General features: G+C 57.7%; 1 protein-coding gene across 3 annotated transcripts; it reads left to right on the top strand.

Moving 5' to 3' along the window:
- Positions 1-545: 545 nt before the first annotated feature.
- On the top strand, positions 546-23,508 carry TIPE1 (TNF alpha induced protein 8 like 1). 3 transcript variants are annotated; one of them, XM_075903062.2, is made up of 2 exons: positions 546-704; positions 19,585-23,508. In XM_075903062.2, exon 2 carries the CDS (start codon positions 19,590-19,592, stop codon positions 20,148-20,150), a length of 561 nt encoding a protein of 186 aa, XP_075759177.1. In that variant the 5' UTR covers positions 546-704; positions 19,585-19,589; the 3' UTR covers positions 20,151-23,508. The 3 variants fall into 3 exon arrangements, with proteins under 3 accessions (XP_075759177.1, XP_006110584.3, XP_006110585.3); XM_006110522.5 differs by lacking the exon at positions 546-704 and adding an exon at positions 12,082-12,264; XM_006110523.5 differs by lacking the exon at positions 546-704 and adding an exon at positions 12,298-12,448.
- The last annotated feature ends 662 nt before the right edge of the window (positions 23,509-24,170 follow it).

The following is a 24,170-nucleotide window of genomic DNA, read 5'->3' as shown; positions in this document are numbered from 1 at the left end:
TGCTGCCTCCGCCGCTTCGCGGGGAAGGCGGGAACCGGGCCAGGCCGGGAGCTGCCAAGCGCCCTGGGAGTTGCGGGCGGACGCAAACCAGGGCCGTCAATCCAGAGGGAAGAGCAAGGAAAAGCCACAGGCGGGGAGACAGCTGAGGCCAAGGCCTTAGTAGGGGCCCCTGGCTCTCAGGGTCCATCTGCAGGGCCGGGGGGGTGCTGAGAGCCAGTGGACACAATTGCAAACCCTGGGTATGATGGGACCCCTGCCAAGCCAGCCTCTATGTGCAGAGCCCCCCCCCAGGTGGGGCAGGGCCTGGGGCCAGAGACCCCCCCCCCAGGTGGGGTGGGGCCGGGCCTGGGGCCAGAGACCCCCCAGGTGGGGCAGGGCCTGGGGCCAGAGACCCCTACGGGACAGGGGACCAAGGGGGCTGGGCCCCCACAGACCCGGGCTGGCCTCCCCACGCCCTGCCCCATTGGTTACTTTGTAGCTAGCCCTGCGCGGCCATTGGCTGGCGGCTCCGTCACCCCCCCGCCCCCCCCGCACGGCCTCGACTTCTCCTTGAATTTGAAACTTCGCGCAGCGCCGGGTCGGGTTTCACGCGCGGGGGGAGCGGGACCCGCAGCGCCGCGTGGGGCTCCCCGCTCCGGAGCCGAGCCCGCCGCCCAGGGACGCGCTGCCCCGCCCGGCCGGAGCCGGCTCCTCGCTGGCGGAGGGTGAGTGCGGGCGCCGCGCGGGGGGAGCGGGGCCGCCTGGAGACCCGAACCCGCGATCGCCAGGCGCAGCCCCGGGCCACGCGACGGGAGTCTGGGACATTCCCCCCCCCCCCCGGGCCGGGCATCGTCCCGTGCCCCGCCAGGGCCCCCAGGGTCAGCCCGCCCCCTCCAACCCCTCCCCCCGCCCCGCCCTCCCCCCGCACCCCCCCCGCCCCCCCCCCCCCCCCCGCCCCCCTCCCACCCCCCCCCCCCCCCCCCCCCGCCAAGGCCTACCCCTCTTCCTTTCCCCCTGCTAGAGACCCCCCCCAGGGTTGTTACCCTGCCCCCCTCCACGGGCCATCTGCCGGGCATCGCCCCCGTACCTCCCCCCCCCCCCCGCCAAGGCCTACCCCTCTTCCTTTCCCTCCTGCTAGCGACCCCCCCTAGGGTTATTACCCTGCCCCCCTCCACGGGCCATCTGCCGGGCATCGCCCCCGTACCTCCCCCCCCCCCCCCCGCCAAGGCCTACCCCTCTTCCTTTCCCCCTGCTAGAGACCCCCCCCTAGGGTTATTACCCTGCCCCCCTCCACGGGCCATCTGCCGGGCATTGCCCCTGCCCCCCCCCCCCCGCCAAGGCCTACCCCTCTTCCTTTCCCTCCTGCTAGCGACCCCCCTAGGGTTATTACCCTGCCCCCCTCCACGGGCCATCCGCCGGGCATCGCCCCTGAACCTACACTGGGGCCTGCTGCCTACCCCTTTCCTCCCTCTGCCCCTACTGGGCATTACCCCTTCTCCCCTGCCAGGCATCACCCTGTTCCCCCGAGCTCTGCCCTCTTACTGTGCCGCCAGATCCTCCCCCCGCCCGGCATCAGCCTCCTGTCTGCCCCTTGATGCCAGGGCTTGGCCATGTTTTCCTCCCCGTGACGCCCATCGGGCATCACCCTCTCCAGGGGGACCTGCCCACCAGGCATCACCCTCCAGTCCATCCCTGGCCGCCAGGGCCTGTGCCCCAGTTCCGTTTTCTTTCTTCCCCCATGGCAGGAGACCCTCAGCCCAGCCTCTGGGGCCACTGGGCACTTATCTCCGGTCAGTGCTGGCAGCTTTCCAGGGCAGGCAAAGGGGCTTTCTCTCCCTGTTCCTGCCAGTGGGTTCCAGAGGGCCGTCGCTCCCCTCCTAGGAATCAGAGAGTGGAAAGCCCCTTGGATGGCTCCCTCCATCATGCCCGGATACGGCCCCCGATAACGCATTCCCTTGTGTGGTGCTAGCGGGGATAATATGGGAAGCTGCCTTGTTCTCCTGAGGTATCACCCAATCTGCTAATATTTCCCTGGCCCGGGGTGACTAAAGGGATCGGCGGGACGGTTGATGATCCTTCAGGGCCCGGCCTTCCTACAGAGCTTTCCCCGTGGCATCCCCCAACCAGCTCAGCTCTCCTGCCCACGTTTGTCAAGGGCTCACTACCGTGCACTGGGGGGTTGGGTTTGCCAAAGGGCTTGGCATTCCGCAGCTCCCCGTGGGGCTAGCCCCCCCCTCCCACCATGCTGCACTCCTCCGAGCACCTGGCTACGTACGTGGGCACCTGAAGGGGAGCGGCATTCTGTGGATGATCCGGCTCCCGGGGGAGTAAACTGATCCGGCTCCGGGGAGAGCACAGAGGTGGGACTCCAGACCAAGAAGAAGCTAGCCTGTCCGCAGGATGTGAGGAGGCCGTGATTGTTCGGAATCCGTGTAACTTCTTGCCCCGTGCCCTGGCTGGCTTGATAGGATCAAAGAAGAGAACAGAACGCTGGCTCCTTGTTCGGAATCAGTGGATTCTCCTGGAACGGGGGACCGGGTGGCATGATTTGTCTTCTGAAGTCGTGTGCACCCAGTGAAAAAAAGTAGCTCAGCAGGAGAGGGGAAAAAGAGCCATTTAACGCCTCTCTGAAAGGGTATTGCAGAATTAAAAGGGGCTCAGGGAGCCAACACAAATGATGAATGGCCTAGAACAGCAATGGGCAACCTAGCTTAGTGAGTGGCCCCTCCTTCACCTCGGTGGGCCGCAGCATAACCAAGATGGCCTCATGGGATAAGGTAGTTTTGCTAACGTTGCTGGCATGCCTAGAATTTGCAGGGAGTGCCGATTGCCCTGGCTTGACATGCATGTCGCTTTTGTAATACAGGTAGGAAAAAAATCTTACACGGATGAACACCAGCAGAATCGGTCAGGCTTGTGCACGGGCAGTGGTCAACAAAATGTCTTGTGGGCCACACATAGAACCCCAGGGGGTCGCAGGTTGCCCACCACTGGCCTAGAAAGTCTTTCCTGTGAAGAGAGATTGAAGAGTTTGGCTGAAACTATTACTGAAAAGTTTGGGATTGTTTGGTGAAGGGAGCATTAGACTGGCACTGACTCTATTCCCAGCCTTGTCACTGGCCCCTCGGGTGACCGTGGGCATGTCACTTCCCAGCTCTGTGCCTCAGTTTCCCCATCTGTAAAACAGGGATCATGATGTTGAGCTTTAAAAGCTCATGGAGATGTACAACCATGAAAATCTCTATTCGAGCTGGGGATTATTATAACTACCACTGTATAAGAGGGGATGTTATAAGGTCCTATAAAATAATGAGCGGTCTAGGGTAGGACTTCTCAGCACGTGGCCCACAGCCCGTCTGTTTGCAGCCCATGATGTTGTTCGGGTTTAGACGGGGCTCAACATGTGCCTGCGGGTGGGAACCAGAACAAAAAAGTAGTCCATATAATGGTCTTCTGTTGATAGGTGTTTTCATAGTTAAATTCCTGGACTATCTTTGCTCATTAAAAGTGCTGTCACATGGGTAGAAATCAGGGAAAAATTGCATTTTATTAATATCAGCAGAACTGACTTAAATGAGGCCTGTGTGTTGTGTAGTCTTGCCTTAATCTTTGTATTCCTGCAGTCAGCGTGAAAGAAGTGATTTGCATATATATGTGCACGTATATGCAACCACTCTTAAGTTGCAGCCTTCAGCATATGCTGTAAGTGTCATTGTGGCCCCCGGGACTCCCAGAGTTGAGTAGCCCTGGACTAAGGATCTCTTATCCTGGTCTTTGTAACACAAGACTTAGGGGATACTCACAGAAATTAAAAGGTGGTAAATTCAAAACAGACAGATGGAGCTACTTTCTTCCGCCATGCGTAATTAGACTGTGGAACTCATTCCCACAAGGAGTCATGGAGACAAGCTTATGTTTATCGGCTCGTCAACTAATCGACTACTCACCTCCCTCCCCCCCTTGCTGCCTCTATGAGAAGCAGCGGGGGAGGGGGACAGGAGCCGATACTGTCCACAGGGGTCCCAGTGGGGAGCTGGCCCCTCCGTAGCTGGGGGCTGGTGCCCCCAAGCAGCCCCTGTTCACAGTGGCCCAGGCTGGCCTTGAACAGGGGCTGATGGACTCAGCATGAGCTGGGACCGAGCAGTCCTGGCTAGTGCTGGTCCAGGATGCTGCGCTTGTGCATTTTAAATATGGTAAGAGCCCGGCGGCTCTTACTACATTTAAAATGCAGAGACACAGTGTGGGTGGCTCCTGGAATCGACACGAGCTGGGACTGCCCGTTCCCGGCTTGAGCGAGTTCTTGAAGCTACCCCCACTGCGACTCTGCAGAGTGGCCCTTATAGACCAATCGTGTAGTCACGATCAGCCAGATAACTGCAGTTTAACATCCTTCATGGGGACCGAGAACTTCACAAGATTCAGAAGGAGATAAGTGTATATGAGTGATCATCATTACTGCTAATCATTTTGGAAGGCATCATTCATTTCCGGATTTAAGACGACCTCTAGCTATTAGAGATTATAGGGTGAGATCTGCTGTGAGAGCCAAATTTCCCCATGGCTGCTCCTGTGGGTTCTTTGAGTCTTTCGGTGAAGGGTCTGGTGCCGGCCACTGTGAGAGAGAAGATACTGGGTACGACGGACCTTGGGTCTTATCCAGTCTGTCAGTTTCTGTGGTCCTGTGTCTCCAGCAGCTTCCATTCAGGGACATGAAAGCTCTTTTCAAAGAACTAACCTTCTCAGTCCCCCTGAGCTGTATCACCCCATTTTACAGACAGCAAAACTGAGGTATAAAGGGGGCAGTGAGGTCAGGCAGCAGGACAGTGGCAGAACTGGGAATAGACCCTTGGGGCTGCAGAGACCCGTTCCCTAATAATTCCTAGACCATCAGTTGGCTTAAAAGCAAGCCTACAAATGCAGCAAGCCCAGAATACAACCTGTAATGTTGTTGCTCATTATTTGCAAGATAGTCTCAGCTAGAGGCCCTGAACAGGCCAGCTACACAGACCGGGCCCTGACCAGCTTCTGCAGGTTGGGGGCACAGCCAAGAACCAGCGGGGAACAGTGAAATCGGCAGGAGTTGCACCATGAGCCATGCTGATTGCTCTCCCCCCCCCGCCCAGCCAGCCCCCCATTACACCCGACTTAGGGTGCACCTAGTAGAAGCCCCCGCCCTCCCCCCCCCCCCCGCCACATTGCTTTTTAAATGGCTTCATTTTCACAATGCTCCTTTCAAAGGCACAGACCCGCTCAGCCCGGGGCGTGCAGGGTGCCAGTCAGTTGAAGCTTCCCTGCCTGGGGGAGGTAGAAGCTTAAAAGCTCCTTCTTCCTAATGAGCCTCCTTAATCACCATCCTCCTGAGCAAGGGAGAGAGGAAGTTGCTCCAGAAGAGAGAACTGCTGATCTGAGCTCCACAAGGAAGGGAGGAAGCCGAAGGCAAGAGAAATGCCTCGGAATAACCCGCCCCTCCTTTTCCTCCCTCCGTTCTGCGACAGAGCTTGAGCCATCCTGTCCTACTTCCTGCCCAGGGAGTTCTGCCCAAAGCTGGAAGGGTGCCCCTGTGATATTAACAAGAAGGCTGGTGGAAAGGGATCGTAAGGTGAAAGGAAGCACCCCTTCCCGACAAGGATCTCCTCTCCCTGTCGCCGGCGGGCTGCGTGGGACTGGCCTGAAAGCAGGAGGCTGATCCTGCTCCCTGGCCCTGTGGTTGGGGGCACAGCCAAGTGCCCTGCGTCCCAGCTGATCTCTCTTTCTCGGAGCCCATGAAGGCTGTGGGATGGGGAGTGTAAATCAGAGCAGCCCCAGGGCTCTTCTACCAGGACTGAGCAGGATCCTCTAGTCCCAGATAGGGATGTGAACGACTAATCCGAGAAGCAAATGCTTCTAGGCTAGTCACCACAGTAGCTAACTAGTCATTTCCCCCTGCCCTTTGCTGTTTCTATCAGCAGACTCCGCGCAGTGTTTCAAAGTGGCAGTGCCCTGTGGAGCCCGGGATCAGCTGGGGACTCCCCCGCTGACCCTGGGCTCCATGCAGCGCTGCCGCTTTGAAACTCCGCGGGGAGCACAGGGCCAGCTGGAGAGTCCCCAGGCTGTATGTGGCGTTTCAAAGCAGCAGTGCCACATGGAGCCTGGGGTCAATGGGGGAGTCCTCTGCTGACCCCGGGCTTCACAGGGCACTGCCACATTGAAATGCCGCATGGAGTCTGACACCAGGCTCCCTGCAGCATTTCAAAGCGGCAGACGCAGCCCAGGGTCAGTGTGGGAGGGGGGGGTCCCCCGCTGACTCCAGGCTCCACGTGGGGCTGCCGCTTTGAAACACCACGGGGAGCACAGGGCCAGTGAGGGACTGCCCTGCTGGCCCCGTGCTCCCCGCAGCACTTTCGCCTTTGAAGTGTCGCAAGAGCCCTGGGGCTGTTTCTACACTTCGGAGGCAGAGGTGCCCTTATCCGCTAATCGAGGAGTCGATGCAAATTGTATCGACTGTTCAATTAGTCAGATTAATTGAAATGTAACATCCCTAGTCCCAGAAGAGAGCGCAGTGCTGACGGAAAGCATCCCTATTCCAAGGGCAGGAGTAACTGAGACTCAGGCTGTCACCAGGCGTGATCTGCCCCCCCCCCCTTCCCCCAGCCTCGGATGCCCCCGGAGCGTCTCCGACTCCCTCTGTGGAGTGGCAGCTTTGTGTGATCGATGGCCAGTCCCAGGCCCGGTTGCCATAATATTGCAACGCTGGGGCAGGGGCAGTCCTTGAACTCTCGGCCCACACCGGGGGCTACGCGAGCTGGGATCTCCATTCTGGCCAGCCCCGTGACTTCCTTCTTGTGTCCTTCCATCCCTCGGCTGATGGACTTCCAGCTTCCCGGCCAGATCAGCTAATTAGCCTGCACCTCCCCCAATCAGCCTTCTCCCTGGTGCAGTTGATTGGGGGTCCCGGCTGTGTCTCGCCTGGGTGCTTCATGACACGGTCGGATCTGTGCAGGGTTATAGCGGAGCATTTCATTTAGGAGGATGGTCTCTTTATGGGGATACATTGGAGCTTCAAGCCCACAGCCGGCTCCAGGGGTCCACGCCCACCGCTGGGTTTTGCTCTCGGTTGCCTGTTTACCAGATGGAGCAGGGCTGTGGGCTGTTACAAAGAAGAAACCCTCAGAACTGTTTCAGATGGCGTTTGGTTTCCGCCCTGCTGTGTCCGCTGGCTTCCTGCCACTTCTAATCCGCTCCACGCCCAGAGCAGGGGCTGACGAGCCGGTGGCAGGAACGGCGCGAGTGTGAAGACAGGCCGTCTGGGGGCTTGTGTGAAATGAGTTGGTGAGTTCTCAGTCCGGCCCTGAGCAGTCCGGCCCGTTCGCTGCTGGAGTAACTGGCCCCTTGCTGCCTGAGCAACAGGAAACCAAAGGACATCCTGGACATGGGGAATCCCAGAATGAGCCCCAAGCCATGGTGGGGGGAGGGGCTCCCATTGCCACTGCTGGGGGCTAATTAAAGGGGCTCAGCAAAGGGCCGGGAACCTCAAGGACCTTTTATAATCACAGATTAGCGCTTCCCTTTGTGCTGCTGCAGAATAGCCACCGGTACCCTAATCAGTCCCCTGCCGCCTGGCTGGAGCCTGCACGTCGGCCCTTTGGGGGCAAAGCCACAGCCAGGGTGAGCAGTAGGAGGCCTGGCCAAAGCAGGCCAGGCTCCCCCTGTCATAATTCTATGCTCCAGGGCTCAGGACTGAGGCCTGCTGAACCCATTTCACAGCATCCACTGACCGGTTTTGGCTTTGGAGCTGTGAGGGGCCCAGCTGACGCCAGGCCTAGGAGGCAAAGCAGCCTGTGTTCCCAGAATAGAGGAATCCCACATCTTCTCCCCCCAGTCCTGGCCCACTAACCCTTTGTTCCATGTCCGAACAGCGCCAGACACCTCAGAGGTCTGGTCCCCGACTCCAGGCCCTGTACGCCACCCACCTCCCCCACATAGATGGCAGTAACAGTGACTCGGGGGGGGGGGGTGTCCTAGTGCCCCAGCCAATCCGTGGATATCGGCTTTATCGCCGCGGCCCACGTTTGTGGCTGCCAATGTGGATGCAGAATGTTGTATCGGCGCAGGGCGCACTCTGGCACAGGCCACTGCTGTGTGTACACGTTGGATGGCTCGCCGGATTCCTGCTTCCTTCTCCGGGGAGAGGGGCTTGACGCCGCGGCTTCTGCCGCCACCTCGGACACCCTCCCCGCTCTGTACACACGCCTGCCTCTGAGATCCAGGTTGCTTGGCTACTGATCAACTCTTCCACTTGGTTACTGGCATGGAGAACTCCTGCAAGGAGCCCGGCTTGTTTCTCCAGCAGCCGGTAAATGTTAGCAATGGGGCTGCTGGCGAGGGAGTCGCTAGCGAGGCTATTTGCGCCCATGGCAACAGGTAACAAACAGCCGTCAGGGGGAGGATAAGGTGCCTCTTTAATTATTTATCCTCCCCACACACACGAATGCCGGTAAAAATCAGGCCCGGAAGGGAGAAAGACACAGACAGCTGTCATGGCAAGGGCATCTGGAGATGGCTGCTGTAAGGAGTGTTACCTAGCGGTTAGAGCAGGTGACTCCAGGTCTTGCTCTGTATGACCAAGCACTTCGCTCCTTCTCTTTCCCATTCTTTCATGGTCATGTTAAGGCTTCCCTGGGGGGGAGCGGGGATGCAGCTTAATTAAATGAACGTCTGTTAGAAGCCGAGCCCCGCTGGGCGGTACTACAGGGCAGAGCCTGACAAAGAGAAGCGCAAAGGAAGGAGAGTTGTTGCAAATCTTTGAACCTCCTTTATAGAGACAAGCTGGCTTGCCGCAAACTCAGGCAGAAGCTTAAATGTGTGTGAAAGGGGTTGTGCTGCTCCGTCCCCCGGTGCTGAAGGGCTATTCCCTGACGGACTCTGTCCACTTAACTCAAGACCCCTTTGTACTGCCAGGGTGGCATAAACCAGGGGCGAGGAATCTTTTTTGGGTGGGGGGCTGCTGACCCACCGAAAAATCATCCAGGGGCCGCACATAAGTGAGAAGCAAAAAAAACCAACAAGCCCTCGCTGATGTGACCCCCGACTGGAGAAGAAAAAGACACTTCCCACAACGTTCCCCATGCGTGCCAGAGCATGGGGAGCCCAGGCAGGTAGATTTTGTGTGCCCCAACCCCATGGTGGGTGGACAGAGGGGCTGGAGCGCCCATGTGGGGGTGGGAGCCCTAAACCTCGGGGGCCAGATCCAGGCAAGCCGGGGCTCTGGCGTAAAGGGTGTAACGGAGAACCGGATCCAAGCAGGGTGCCTTGCCCAATGTAGACAAGATAATGATGCAGGGAAGAATCCTGTCTAGATCTGGGCTAGGTCTACACTACACCTTTTTCCGATTTTTCTTTCGGAAGAGGCTTCTCCGAAATTTGGCCCATCTACACCGGGCCAAATTTTGGAAAATCCTCCTCTTTCGGAAGATCCCTTCTTCCTTGCAGAACAAGGAAGACAGAGCTTCTGAAAGAGCGCGTTTGCTCTTCCGCAAAATAACGCAGAAGACCAAACGCATTCCCTGGACGTGGCAGAGTGTAGATGTACCCCGGCATGGCAGACTGCTCTCCAGAAAGGAGATGAGGCACTCGGGCGGCGAGGCTTCGCGCTGGCAGGGAGAGCATAGAACAGCCGAGTTCTGGGGCACTTCTAGACCCATTCTGCATTCAGCTAGTTTCCCAGCCAGCTGGACAGATGCGCCGCCCCCCCCCCTCCCCCCCATTTAATGCACCCGCTGCATGGAGAACTTTCGCGCTGGAGGAAACTTTTCCGGCAAGTTCTAAATCGAGACGAAACGTTGTGGGGGGCGGGTGTTTCGAGGGGCGTATGACTGTGGGCTAACGAGGGCCAGGAGGAGGAGGCGCCTGCCTGCTCTCGGCTCCTCTTTCCGCATGCTGCCTGCTCCCTCTCCAGGCTGCCCCATACATTATTCAAGTGCCTTTGTGCTGCCGTATGAAATATTCATCCCCCCCATCAAGGGAGCGGTGGGTGGGGGTTCGGCGGGAGAAGGGGAGCGGCTGACAGTTGCGCCAGTAATTGAGAGCAGGATCGTGGCTGGTGGAAGCGCGCAGGTGTGCGGCGTCTGGAACGCACCGGCGGGGGGGGGGGGGTGGAAGAGAGAAGCGAGGAGCAGAATGGGAAATAAGAAGTAATCCAGCTTGTGGAATGGTAGTGGGGGGGACTGGCTTAGCTTCTGAAGCCTGATTTCCCTCCCTCCCCCCTCCCCCCCCCCCCCCCCCCCCCCCCCCCCCCGTCCTCGGTGATAGCAGGAGCCCAGAGCTGGATGCGGTGCTGCAAATTAGCTTTCGGCAGACACCTGTATGTGTCAGTTTTGCCTGGTCCCTTTGAAATGTCACCAGGCTCCGCCGGGGGCTGGCAGGATGACAGCGTTGCGGGTTCCGCCGGCGTGCACGCCGCGCCTGCTGTCTGGTTCATCGCAGAGAGATGCGTTTCAATGCTCGGGCCTGATTCTGGTCGCCGCGGGAGTTCTTCCCCATGTACCCCGCTGCGGTGGGGGAGGGGCAAGCGGGCATCACCTCTGTGGGGGAAGGCTTGCGTCAGCACAGAGATGCCCCCTCAGGAGCAGGCGGGGCTGCCGGACCAGGGTTGTGAAGCTGTCACTGGATGTGCAGCGGTTCCCACGTGCCGTGTTGGTTAAGGGTGAAAATGGCTTGTGTCCTGCGCAGTGAGTCCTCCCCAGTGAAAGGGTGAAAACTCAGGCCGGGTCTACACTGCCAGCCTGAGTTCTCCCTCCCCCACCCAAGCCCAGTTTTCCCTCTGGGCTGGATCCACCAGAGACGGCTGGTTTTGAAGCTGGAGGCTCAGTGCTCCACGGGCCGGGTCATTGCTGTCGCTTGATCTCTGGGGGTGGCGTTCGGGGATGCTGTCTCCGCCCTTGTGTTCGCCCTCCCTGCAAGCTGCCCTCGCCCCAGAGCTGCAAACGCTGCACCGGGCCTCGTATTCCAAGCCCCGGCCCTAGAGCTGGGAAGGGGCTTGCAGGGTTGTGGGGCCCAGAGGCGTGGGATACTATAGATGAACGGGGAAATCAGAAACGTGTTCACTGGACTCGTCTTTGCCCACAGCGCGGGGCGTGCTGGCTTCTCCCTGCTCCCCACGTCTAGTTCACGCTTCTCGGTCTCCCCTGTAAGGCTTTGCACAAAGCAGCTTCTGCCCAGTCCTTCCGCGCTAACTCGGGGCAATAAAAGCAAAGGCTGCTTCGCTGCAGAGTCATGCGGCTGGATCAGCGTCCGTGACCAGAGAACTTGGCTCACGTCACCCAGCTGGCTCCATCTTCCCTGGGGAGATCTGTCTGTGTACGAAGGGCTCTGTCTGGTCCTGGTCCCCGTGGCATCTGAGCACAGCACGATCTTTAGTTGCCCTCCCGGCAGCCCTGCAATGGAGGGACTCGCCATTTCCCATTGGGTCTCTGGGCAAACTGAGGCACAGGGTGATGGGGGCTGCGACTGCAGCATGGGGTAGGCGTGTCAGAGAAGTGCTGGGGGGCTTCTGCTATTGTTGTATTGGTAGCCATCGCAAAAGTCCCAGGACTGCCTATTGAGCTAGCTGGAGAAAGGGAGCAGTGTAGCTGCAGTAGCCACCCAGAGCCCTAGGTACTATCACCCTGGGTCCCTGCTCTGGCCATTGCAACCTGGGTGTGATACCTCCACACCGGACCTGTGACCCCCCCCCCCCATATACACCCTTTCTGCAACCCCTTGGGGAGCCGCGGAGCTCCCCCTGAAGTGACTTGCCCAAGCTCACGCAGGACGTCGGCAGCAGAGCGGAGAATTGAATTTTGGTCTCCTGCTGCCTCGGAGAGCAATCTAACCACTAGGCCCTCCTCCCTCAGGGGTACATTGTGGGGCCAAGGCTCCTGGCTTCCGGAGAGAGCTCGGAAAGTGTCTGGAAGAAGAAGGGAAGGCAGAGCGGGTTTGCTGTCTTGGGCGCTGCCTTCTCCAGCCGCTTCACCCCCCTTCCCAGGCTTGGCTCCTTTCTCTGCGCCCCTGTCCCAGAGCGAGCTGCGCTTTCAGCACCCGGGGCTGGTTTTGAAGAGGTGTTTTCAAACTCCAGCCGGGCTGGGAGCGTGAGCTACAGGAAGGAAATCTGCTGGTTTGTTTCCGTCTCTAACTTGTGCTGGGGCAAAACTGCTTCTTCCGCCACCGGCTGATCGAGCAGCGCCGTGGTGAACAATGGGCCGCGCCGGAGGCGCTGTCTGAGCAGGAAAATGTCTCACGCGAGGGAAATCTCCAGGCACTCGCCAAACGGTAGCATCTGCCCCAGGGGAAGTGAGCCATGTGGGGGAGCGGGGGGAGAGGATGGGCAGAGATGAGCGGGAGAGGGTTCGGCACGGAGGGAAGGAGCCCGAATTCATCCCCTTCTGCCCCGAGTCCCCTGGAGCAGCGTGGAGTGAGCATTCGAACGAATGAAGCAGGATGGCTTTCCGGCGAGGTGATTACACTGGCACTGGAGAGCTGTGAGTTCCTGGCTTTGCAACCAGGAGCAACAGAAATGAGAAGAGGCGAGACCGTGGGAGGAGGGGGTGGCAACAGTCGTCAAATATGTGAAAGATTGCTGTCGGGAGGACAGGGACTGATTGTTCTCCGTGTCCACCGAGGGCAGGACAAGAAGGTGTTGGCTCAATGTGTGGCAGGGAGACTGAGGTTTGGTAATTAAGATAAACTTCCTAACTCTGAGGGTGATCAGGCTCTGGAACGGGTGACCAAAGGGGTCCCAGGATCCCTGGCACTGTAGGTTTTTAAGAACAGGGCGGACAATCTGTCAGGGTAACTGATCCTTCCTCCGTGCAAGCCCCTGGACCTAAAATTAATGGAGATTGCCTATCTCCTAGAACTGGAAGGGACTTTGAAAGGTCATCGAGTCCAGCCGCCTGCCTTCACAGCAGGACCAACTACCATCCCTGACAAATTTTTGCCCCCAATCCCTAAATGGCCTCTGCAAGGATTGAACTCTCAACCCTGGGTTTAGCAGGCCAATGCTCAAATCACTGAGCTATCCCTCCCCCTGACATCTCTTCCTAGCCCTCTAGTACAGAGGTGGGTAAAAAGGCCTCTGTGGGTCGGATCTGGCCCGCCAAACGGGTTGATCAGGGTCTCCGCAGGCCGGCTGCTCCTCCGCCCCCAGTCCAATCGGGTGGGGGCGGGGGAGTGCGTAAAGTTTCCTCCGCCCAGTAAGAAGCACGTGGCACTTAGAAGCTTCACGCGCTCCTGGCAAGGCGGAAGGAGACTTTGCGCACTCCTCTGCCTCTAAGCCCTGATTGGCCTGTGGGCAGAAGGCGGAGCGTGTGAAGTCTCCTCCCACCATCAGAGGCCTGGGTGCCTAGGGAGGACTTTTGTGGGGGGCAAAGACTTCACATGCTCCCCCACCGCCAGACCAGTCAGGATCTGTGGGTAGTGAAGTGTCCTGGCCCCGCCCCTTCCACCTGAGGCTCCGCCCCTTCTGGTGCAGCCCGGGGCCACTTCAAAAATTTCTTAAGTGGCCCCCTATAAAAAAAATTATTGCCCACCCCCGCTCTAGTACAATGATTCTATCAATGGTACTTACCTCGAGATCTCCGGCTGAACTGCGCTCTGGGAGAACCAGGCATTGTTCAATTAATAAGACGAGGGAGTGTTGTTTGACACCTGTTGCCATGGTTGCTCGCAGGGATGCGTGGGTGCTGTGGGCTCTTTAAAAAAGCTTCTCTTTCCTGGGCATTTCCTTGTTTTGAAAGGATCGTGTGGGTAGGGATTGTACTTAGCCAACCTCAGCTGACACAGCTTTAACGCGTGGGAATTGCTATTTATACGGCTGCCTTTCATTGCTACGATCTCAAGGCACTTTGCAAACTGCGGGCCTACAAACCGCACTGACATGCAGCCACCTCTGGGGTGGAGCCACGAGCGGGAGAGGGATAAAGCATCCATGGGTTGGAAGGGATGGACATTTTGGACCAGGGCAGGGAGGCAAAGCGTGATTCTCCCCGAGAAGACCCTGGGAAGTTTAACATCCCTGCAGAGCACAGAGGACGACCGTGTTTAAGGTCACCTGTTCAAAAATGTGTGAGATTCATTTTCTCTTCTGCGGGGCGCATTGGGCTCTGCAGGAAGTTGAGCTTGATTATCAATTGGTGTTTCTCAGAGCTCTGCGTCAGCTTGCTCTGGTGGGCCAAATGGATGAGTCAGCCTCCCAGTGTTTAGGCCAAGGCTGTGAGATGTGACCAAAGATTTTGGAAGCCCCCGTTTTTGGGGGGGCTCAGTCAGGGACACCATAAAGGGGCTTGATTGATCTGAAGTTCTGAATATTGATTGGGAGCGGGGAGATGCCCAACTTGCCTCAAATTATTGCTCTTCCAAACCAGGCACCGCTCTGGTAAATTAGTTCCCGGCAGTTTCCAAGTCTCAGTTCCCCCATCTGTGAAATGGGCAGCAGAGCAGGGTATGAAGGTTCCACCATGGAGGGGAAAGAGCTGCCAAGCCAACATCTACGCACCGCATTATCTCCAAAGGCAGGTCCTTGTAGCTGTCACAGCACCGCGCTTGCCCACCCAGCTTGGGGTGTCAGTATTTAGAAAGTATCAGAGGGGTAGCCGTGTTAGTCTGAATCTGCCAAAACAATGAGAAGTCGTGTGGCACCTTCTAGACTAACAGATTCATTGGAGCTTCAGGGGGTAGCCGAGTTAGTCTGTTAGGGTATGTCTACACTTGCAGCCTATTTCGGAATAGGGCTGCAAATGTAGGCATTTGGAATTGCAAATCAAGCTCGGGATTTAAATATCCCGTGCTTGATTTGCATCTTCCCAGCTGGGCGCCACTTTTTTGAAATTTACAAGCCCGGAATAACTGCCTACATCTACACGCGGCAGTGAAACGGGCGTTCGAAACAAAGCCCTATTTCAAAGTACCTGTTATTCCTCCTGCAATGAGGTTTAACAGGTAGTTTGAACTAGGGCTTTATTTCGAATGCCCGTTTCACTGCTGCATGACATACCCTTTCAGAAAAAAAACAGCAAGCAAATGGTCTGGTAGCACTTCATAGGCTAACAAAACGTGTAGATGGTATCATGAGATGTGCCCACGAAAGCTCATGATACCATCTACATGTTTTGTTAAATTTATTGGAGCATAAGCTTTCGTGGGCAAAGACCCACTTCGTCAGATGCATGTAGTGAAAATTCCAGAGGCAGGTATAAATATACAGGCAAATATACAGGTATATTTATACCTGCCTCTGGAATTTCCACTACATGCATCTGACGGGGTGGGTCTTTGCCCATGAAAGCTTATGCTCTGATAAATCTGTTAGTCTATAAGGTGCCACAGAACTTCTTGTAGTATTTAGAAAGATCCCTGGGCAAAAAGGCACCGGCAGACGGTGAAGCTGCCCCTGCAAAGCTAATTGCAGATTCCCACGAGCAGGGAGAGTTCACTTTCTGAAAAACAGATGCGACATCGGAACTCCTGCACTGCCACCCACACCCTGACGGAGCAGCTCTGTTTCTCTTCCCCAGCTTCCTCGCTCGGAAGCGGCCTCTCTCCCGTAGGCCAGCCGGGCAGCAAAGGCATCTGTCCTGTTAGGAGGATGCCCACAGCTCCGGCTGTATTTTTTCCGTTGGCTTTATTAGTGCAGAGAGAGCCCTCCAGCTCCAGGCTCATGCTGTTACAATCAATGTTTTCGCATAAAAGGAAATACTTGCAAACCTTTGCGTTTCCCAAGGGCTGTAAATAACGCCGCGTGGTACATCTTGCAGAGGCCGGGGTTTGACTGCTCTATTACTGCTCGCTTAATTTATAGCCTAGGTGAGCCCGGCTGGCCTGTCTGCCATGGCCCCCTGTTGGCAGGGGTTTAGAACTTGCCCGTGCCGGAGCTCCATGCGCTGGCTCCCACCGGTAGAGCCCGGCGCGGGAACGGAATTTGAATCTGTCGCCACAAAACTGAGCTGCTGGTATGCACATCCACGGATGCGGATACTCGCAGATGCAAAGTGGATAGCTGCAAATTTGCAGGGATCTAGATACAGAATTGGTATCTGCCTCCCCAGAAATGAGCTGCTGATACCTGCATCGGTAGCCGTGCATGCAGACACCGGCAGATACTGAGTGGATATCCATGGCAGGGATGTGACTCGTTAACCAGCAGGGTCTGTAGCAGGCTGTGAGCAGGGGGTTGTTTCAGCCCCACTGCAGGCAGGCGCTGCTCCGACCAGCCAGCCGGAGCAGCCTTTGTTCGTGGCTCCCTGCCCCCCTTTACGTGGTTAACTGGTTACACATAAAGTTTAACTGATTCACCGGTTAAACAGGATTTTACATCCCTAATCCAAGGATGTGCAGGGCTCTGTCCCCTGGCACCTTTGCAGCATCCTGTGTCAGCAGTTGTACTAGCCAGAGAGATGTTCTCTAAACCCTAGGATAAGGCGACCTTGTGCTGTGGCCGGTCTACAGCGCCTCCCACTGGAGCGTCTCAGCGCTTTAGAAACGGGAGCTCACGCCCTTCCCCCCATGTCAGGTAGGTCAGTATTGTTTAACCCAGGGGTGGGGAACCCGTTTGGGGTCAGGAGCCACTGACCCACAGGAAAATCAGGGGGGGGCTGAGAAGCAGAAGGCCACTCCTCACATTCCGCTCACGCACCAGAGCCTGGGGGGGCCAGGCTAACAGATTTTGCTGGCCCCCTCGGCTCTTGGGTGGGGTCAAAATGAGGAGGTCAGTGTGTGGGAGGGGACTGCTGGGAATCAGGTGGGAGGGAGGGGTGCAGGGTTGGGGGTAGGTGAGGATGGAAGGGCGCAGTGGTGAGCTGGGATGGGAGGGCTGGGTTGGGGGTAGGTGGATCTGGGAGGATGGTAGGGTGCAGGAGCGGGCTGGGGGGGGTGGAGTCTGGGCAATGAGGGGGGGCACTTACTTGGCACAGCCCCCGGCGATGACCATGGCTCCGTGTACCCTGCCGCTCCCAAATACTGCCCCCTGCTGCTCCTATTGGATCCGGTCCCCGCTTGCCTGGCTCCCACCCACGCTTCAGCCCCACAGGGGAGGGCTGCAGTGGGGCCACAGGGCTAGAGCCCTAGCACCGGCTCCCTGATGCTGGGGGGGGGGAGCCTCATGGGCTGGATTCATGCAAATCTGGGGCTGGATCCAGCCTTAGGTTCTCCGCCCCTGTTTTAAGCAGTTAACTTAGTAAAGGGAGAGGGGTCGGGGGCGAGGGGGGGCGGCCGCCACAGACAGAGGCTGCTCCAGACAACCAGAGCAGCCCCTGTCTGCCACAGGCGAGGAGCTAGTCCAGCTCCTACCAGTTAACTGGTTGAGTCCACAGGGCGCCCTTGTAGCCAAGAAAGCTAACGGCATATTGGGGTGCATTAGCAGGGTGAGGCCACATCTGCAGTACTGTGTCCAATTCTGGGCCCCCCATTACACAAAGGATGTGGACACATTGGAGAGGGTCCAGCGGAGGGCAACAAAAATGGCTAGGAGACTGGATTTATGAGGAGAGACTGAAGGATTTGGGCTTATTTAGCCTGCAGAAGAGAAGCATGAGGGGGGATTTGATTGCAGCCTTCAACTCCTTGAAGGGAGGTTCCAAAGAGGATGGAGAGAGGCTGTTCTCAGGGGTGGCAGAAGACAGAACAAGGAGCAATGGGCTCAAGTTGCAGCGGGGGAGGTCTAGGTTGGATATTAGGAAAAATTATTTCCCTAGGAGGGGAGGGAAGCTCTGGGATGGGTTCCCTAGGGAGGCGTTGGAATCTCCATCCCCCAAGGTTTTTAAGTCCCAACCTGACACAGCCCTGGCCGGGTTGATTGAGTTGGGATTGGTCCTGCCTCGGGCAGGGGGCTGGACTTGATGACTCCTGAGGTCTCTTCCAGCCCTAGGATTCTATTAACCCAGGGGTCTCAAACTTTGTGATTCCACAACCCTCCTCTAAGTGGCTGCAACTCCCCTCTAAGTTGCCCTGAAGCACTAACATCCAACAGACATGACAGACCAAGGGTGGGCGACAGGAAGGATTGTTCCAATGGGGAAAGTGAGGCCTGGAGCAAGTCAGTGACTTGCCCACGATCACGTAGGGAGCCTGTGGCCCAGCTGGGACTTAAATGCCGATCTCTTGAGCCAATGAAAGCGCCAGAGTAAATGTGTCCAAACGTAGCATAATGCAGACGGCTGCATCGCCAGCCCGCTTTTCGCCCCCCTCCGCCTTAGCATGGGAGCGCGTTGTTATTGCAGTCCCCTGTTGCGTGTTGCTATTCCACCAGCCGTGCTGTTTCATTCGCTCGTTTCGGCCTTTAACAGTCGCTGGCTAAGTGGCTCGCTTTGTGCTAGTGAGTACTAGGAGGCTATGTGACCTTCCAGCCCTTTCTCTCTCCTGACGTTCTGTAGTTAGCAATGTGCAGCCTTTGGTGATGCTGGTAACCAAGTTTATGAACCCCCCTCCCCCTTCCTTCCTTGGCGGATCTGCAAGAATCCAGTTCCCTCCCAGGTGGGATGTGGCAAGAGGATTGGTCCCTGCATAGAGGGGAGCGTCTCATCCGGCCAGGAAACTGACTCGGTTCCAGAGCCCAGACCTCCCTGGCATAGCAGGGGGCTGGAGAAATAGGCGGCTTTGAGGTGCTCTGACAAACAAAAAAGCGAAGCAGCCGTAGAGCTGCTCTCTGGCAGGGACGGAACAAAATCACGCTGGTTGTGGTGTGGATTCTGCTGTGCTAAAGGGTCTCTCACCGGCCACACACTGACCAACAAACGCCCCCTTGTACTCTCGCGGAAATGAGCCCCATTTTAAGGAGGGCTCGTTAAAATGGCAGGGTGATGGGCCTTCCGCTGCAGAGGCAGCCGTACCGATCCCAGGTGGGAAGAGAGCAATGCGAGCCAACTCGGCCTTTTCGGTGCCCCTGCCTTCCTTCTGCCCCGCTAGAATACTCAGTTACACCTGTTCCCAGAAAGGGAGAAGGAACCCTCTGGTGAGGCCGTATCTGGAGTATTGTGTCCAGTTCTGGGCCCCCAGCTACAGGAAGGGTGTGGATACATTGGGGAGGGTCCAGCGGAGGGCAACCAAAATGATTAGGGGGCTGGAGCATATGACCTATGAGGAGAGGCTGAGAGAGTTGGGTCTGTTTAGTCTGCAGAAGAGAAGAGCGAGGGGGGATTTGGGAGCAGCCTTCAACTTCCTGAAGGGAGGTTTCGAAGAGGATGGAGAGAGGCTGTTCTCAGTAGTGACAGATGGCAGAACGAGGAGCAATGGGCTCAAGTTGGGGTGGGAGAGGTCCAGGTTGGATATTAGGAAAAACTGTTTCCGTAGGAGGGGAGGGAAGCACTGGGATGGGTTCCCTAGGGAGGGGGTGGAATCTCCATCCCTAGAGGTTTTTAAGTCCCAACTTGACAAAGCCCTGGCCGGGTTGATTTAGTTGGGATTGGTCCTGCCTTGGGCAGGGGGCTGGACTTGATGGCCTTCTAAGGTCTCTTCCAGCTCTAGGATTCTGTGAACCCAGGAGTCTTGGCTCTATTAGAGCAGGGTGCTTTTTGGCAGGTGTGCGCCCGGGAGGGGAGGGCTCATGACTGCATGGCCAGGGCTGAATCACATCGTCATGTTCTCTTTCCCCCCTTCCAGAGAAGATGGACACCTTCAGCACCAAGAACTTGGTTCTGCAGGCTCAGAAGAAGCTCCTGAGCAAGATGGCCTCCAAGACCATGGCCAGCGTCTTCATCGATGACACCAGCAGCGAGGTCCTGGATGAGCTGTACCGGGTCACCAAAGAGTTCACCCGCAACCGCAGGGAGGCCCAGAAGATCATCAAGAACCTGATCAAGATCGTCATGAAGCTGGGGGTGCTGTACCGCAACCGGCAGTTCAATGCCGACGAGCTGCGGCTGATGGAGCTCTTCCGCAAGAAAGTGCACACCTTGGCCATGACCGCCGTCAGCTTCTACCAGATAGACTTCACCTTCGACCGCAGGGTCATGTCCAGCGTGCTCAACGAGTGCCGGGACCTGCTCCACCAGGCCATCAACACCCACTTGACGGCCAAGTCCCACTCCCGGATCAACCACGTCTTCAACCACTTTGCGGACTACGAGTTCCTCTCGGCACTGTACGGACCTTCCGAGCCCTATCGCACCCACCTGCAGAGGATCTGCGAAGGGGTCAACAAAATGCTAGATGAGGACAACATATGAACCCGCAAAGACAAGGTCTGAGAGCAACTGTTTGGCTCTTCGCCTGGTTCTCTTCCACCGGGACTGCCCAGGCTGCATTCTGCTAGCCGTGAATTCAACAGCAAGACATCCGCTGTCAGTAGGACCTGGCCTTACGCTCTCTCCACGGTGCTAAACTTCTGGTTCCCTTCTCTTTTCATAAAGACCTGGGACATTTCTGGCTACACGATTTTGCAATCTGCTGCTTGTCTTGGTAGCTGGAATCTCTTCCCCTCGCGTTAGCTCCCTCCAGAAATGAAAATGAGGCAAGCCGCTTCCGTCTCTACCCTGCTGGGGCACCATCCCACCGAAGGAGGGCTTGTTTGTAGGAGCGAGACTGGAGAAAATGCTCCCGCTGAGCCCCAGCGTGATAGCTCCGCTTCGGAAGCCAATCCAGCGTCTAACTCAGCGCAGGCCAGCCCCTCTGAATCCATGAGCTCGCTGTTTAAAGTTCCTTGGGCTTGCTGTATATATTCTTAACCACCAAGTGCTCTTAAACCCACTTGTAAATGTCTCTCGCTCCTAAATCTATCTTAATCCTGGCAGGGGGAACCCACTACCTCTTTGTGTGTAACTTTTAATTTTCTCGAGTGAGATGGACTCAAGCCGAGAGCATGGAAGAGTCGTTTAGATGCTCTGCCTCTGCCAAGATACAAGGCGGTCTAGCCTGAGGTCAATCCAGGATGGCTGTGTTTAAATCTAGTTTCTCTGGCCCGCGTCTAGCATGGTCTAGCGCCCCCTAGGCCAGGGAAAGTATATTCGTCCCTTGCAAGCAAGAATTGGATAGCGGAGGTTACTAATATTTGTTGTCTCCTTGGAGGCCAGGAACTGTACAGCGTACTGTATAGGGTGACCATCTGTCCCGTTTTAACCGGGTCTGACCCGTATTTAAGTGGTCTCCCAGGTGTCCTGACATTTTTTTCTTAAAAGGGGCAAAATGTCCCATATTTGCACGCCCCCTGCTGGTCCTCGAGTCCCCCAGCCAAGTGCAGCTGCAGCAGCCTCCTCTGTGTGGCTGGCAGTGAAGCAGGCCCCAGCCCCGGTGGTGTGTTGGGTGGAGTCAGGCAGGAAGCTGAGAGAGAAACCAGGTAGTAATGTCCCTCCCTGTGCACCCTAAAGAAGGAGGGGTGTCTGCCAGCCTTCCAGGAATATGGGGCTAAAGCCCCTGCTGGTACCCCTCCCCTTGGGCTGAAAGCCCTTTCTCAAGCGCCCCCACTGCGGGCTGCAGCCTCGTTCCCCAGCGACCCTCCCCGTGGGGCTGAAGCCCCGATCCTGGGCAGCCCCCACCCGCCATGGGGCTCAGACCGGTTCCTGGGCAGCCCCCACCCGCCATGGGGCTCAGATCAGTTCCTGGGCAGCCCCCACCTGTGGCAGGGCTCAAGCTCTGTTCCTGGGCAGCCCCCACCAGCCCCATTCTCAGTCTCCAGCTCTCCCCACCTCCACCCTCCTGCAGCAAACAGCCTTGGTCCCGGGCGACCCCCACCTGTCATGGGGCTCAGCCCCATTCTCGGACTCCCTCCCCCTGCTTGTGATGATCAGCCCGTTCCTGGGCAGCCCTCAGTGGGGGGCTGAAGCCCCATTCCAGGGTGGCCCCACCATGGAGCTCATCCCTGGTCTGGGGTGTCCCTTGCCTTGGGACTAAAGCTTGGCATCCCATTTCCCCCTTCCCCTCGAATATGGGGCTGAAGCCCTGAGTGCCGGCAGCTACCCACCTTGGTCCCGTATTGGGCATAGAGAAATAGGCTCCCCCTATGGATGGATCATCCCAGAACCTGAGCCTTGCACCGATACAGTCTTTGTACCTGCATCCGCAAATATGGTCCCACTGTCGATTTGCCGGCTCCATCCACCAGCTCCCAAGGGGGACTCCTGAATGGCGGAGAGGCGGCAGAGAGGGCGATCCCAGTGTAGTTTGACGCCTAATGCGAGTCAGGCCTAACCCAGGGCAGGAGCGAGAAGTGGGTGTGCGCCAGGTACCGCTAACCCGCTCAGCCCAGTGGGCAGTGTGGGCCACTTAGAGGCAGCCTCTCCCCCTCCCCCAGCAGAGAGGCGTGGGGCGTGCGTGGCTGTGTAGTTTCAAACCAGATGTGCACTTTCCTCCGCCGCTGACAGCCACGCTGAATTTCTCTGTCCCCGGCTGCTCCGGCCGCTCACATCACTGGACTCGGCCAGCTGTGGCCCTCGGAGGCTGGCATGCGTGTTGTAGGCGTGAAATGTCTTGGATTCATTTACATTAAAAAACAAAACACAAAACCAACTTGGTAACTGGGGGGGGGGGGGTCGCCAGGCCCCCCCTTCTGCAGTCAAGGGATTCTCAGCCAGCAGGTAGAACACAGGGCGCATTAGACGGGGACACAGCATGGAACAGGCTTGTCCGCACCGGAACCAGCAGTAGTCAGTTCAGCCTGTCTTGGGGGGGGGGGCTCAGAGCCAGCGCCCTGCCCTCCCCCCCCCCCCCCCAAGAACTCTCCGCAGGAGGCTCATCCTAGTTGCCAGCCTGGCCCCTCCCTGGCTTTAGTCCTGTTTCCCAGCCAAAAGGTGTCACCTGGCTGCACCCCCTCCCTGTGCAGGTTGCAACAGGCATCAGCCAATGTGGACGGGCCGCTAGCTGGGATAGCCCCCCTCAGGGAGAGTCGCACCCAAAGCTCCCATCGCCATCTAGGAGTTGGTGCAGTGCCCTGGGAAACTGAGGCACAGGGGGTGGGAGGGAGGGTTACTCTGGGCTAGTAGAACTCACATGCAGCACAACAAGGTGAATAAACGCCCCTAGTTTGTCACCTCTCTCCCGTTTAGCCGGTGGTCTCTGGACTCTGCTCCGTGATGAGGTGTGGGCTGTCTCAGCAGCGCTCCCCTTAACATGGACCTACCCCGTGTGGTATACCTTTAGGAGCAGGCTCCACCTCCAGAGCTGGGCATTGGCCCTTCCGTTTGGGGCAGCCAGCTCAGGGGAGAGGGGTCAGTGTCCCCCAGCTTCCTACGGGCCCGCACCAGAGCCGGGAATCCTCCCCTCAGGCGGCGGCGCTCTTCCTGAGGGAGCAGCGTCTTGCTCCAGTGCACAATGGGGTGTCGCTCCCCTTGTCCCTGCACTAGCACCGCGCCCAGCCGTGTTTATCCGGGAAGTCCCTAAAGGGCTTGTCGCAGGCTGGGTTTACCGGCACAGGGGCCCGACCACGGAGCACTGCTCGGTCCAGACCGTCATGCCTGGCTCACCCCTCTGACAGCTCAGTGATGGAGCTGAAGAGAGGCACAACCCTCCGGTCGTTCCCCGCCATCCCAATGAAGGCCTGCGCCCGCTGCTTCCTCTGGGGGACTGGCCAATCTCCCATGGGCTCCACTTTGGTCAGCTTTAAACACCACTCCCCACAGTATGACTTAGGCAAGACACCTCTGTCATCCCCACCTTGCACTTGGTCTGCCTCAATAGAGGACAGAGCCCCCCCCCCCCCCCCAGGGGGTAGAAAGTAGCAAAATCTACCACCCCCGGGATGTATTGCTTCCCAGATTGGGCCCCACTATATCCATAGGCACCTTCTGGGAAGGCTCCTCTATGGTGGGCAGTGGTTTCAAGGTGGCTTTCCCCTTGTCCTGAGCCTTCCCCACCTTCTGGCCGGGGGCCAGGCCCTGCCGTGGCGTTGGACGGCATCAAAGACCTGCAGTGGTACTTTTGAGGAACCACCAGCTACCTCCAGCCCCCCATCCCACCCCCGCAACTCCACTGTCCCTGGGGGGACCCAGTCCCGGTACAGGAATCTCTTCTCCCACAGGAACCTCTCCTGGCAGCCTCCCCCCCGGGGTGGGGTTGCTCTGGGGCCAGCCACATCCCTCAGCTTCTGCAAGGAGGGAACGTTCTGCAACGTGGCCTGGAAGTCAGCAGCCGGGGAAGGGGTTGGGACTGCCTGGATCTGGAGGGATAGCCCTGCCAAGCTAGGGCCCTGCACGCAGCCCTCCCCAGGCCACGGCAGAGTGCCCCTTGCTGGCTCTGGCTTCGGGGTCCAGCTGACC

This window comes from Pelodiscus sinensis, chromosome 32 (assembly GCF_052426305.1).
Source record: "Pelodiscus sinensis isolate ZL-2025 chromosome 32, ASM5242630v1, whole genome shotgun sequence".
NCBI lineage: Eukaryota > Metazoa > Chordata > Testudines > Trionychidae > Pelodiscus > Pelodiscus sinensis.
This window is presented reverse-complemented; position numbering and strand designations above follow the sequence as displayed.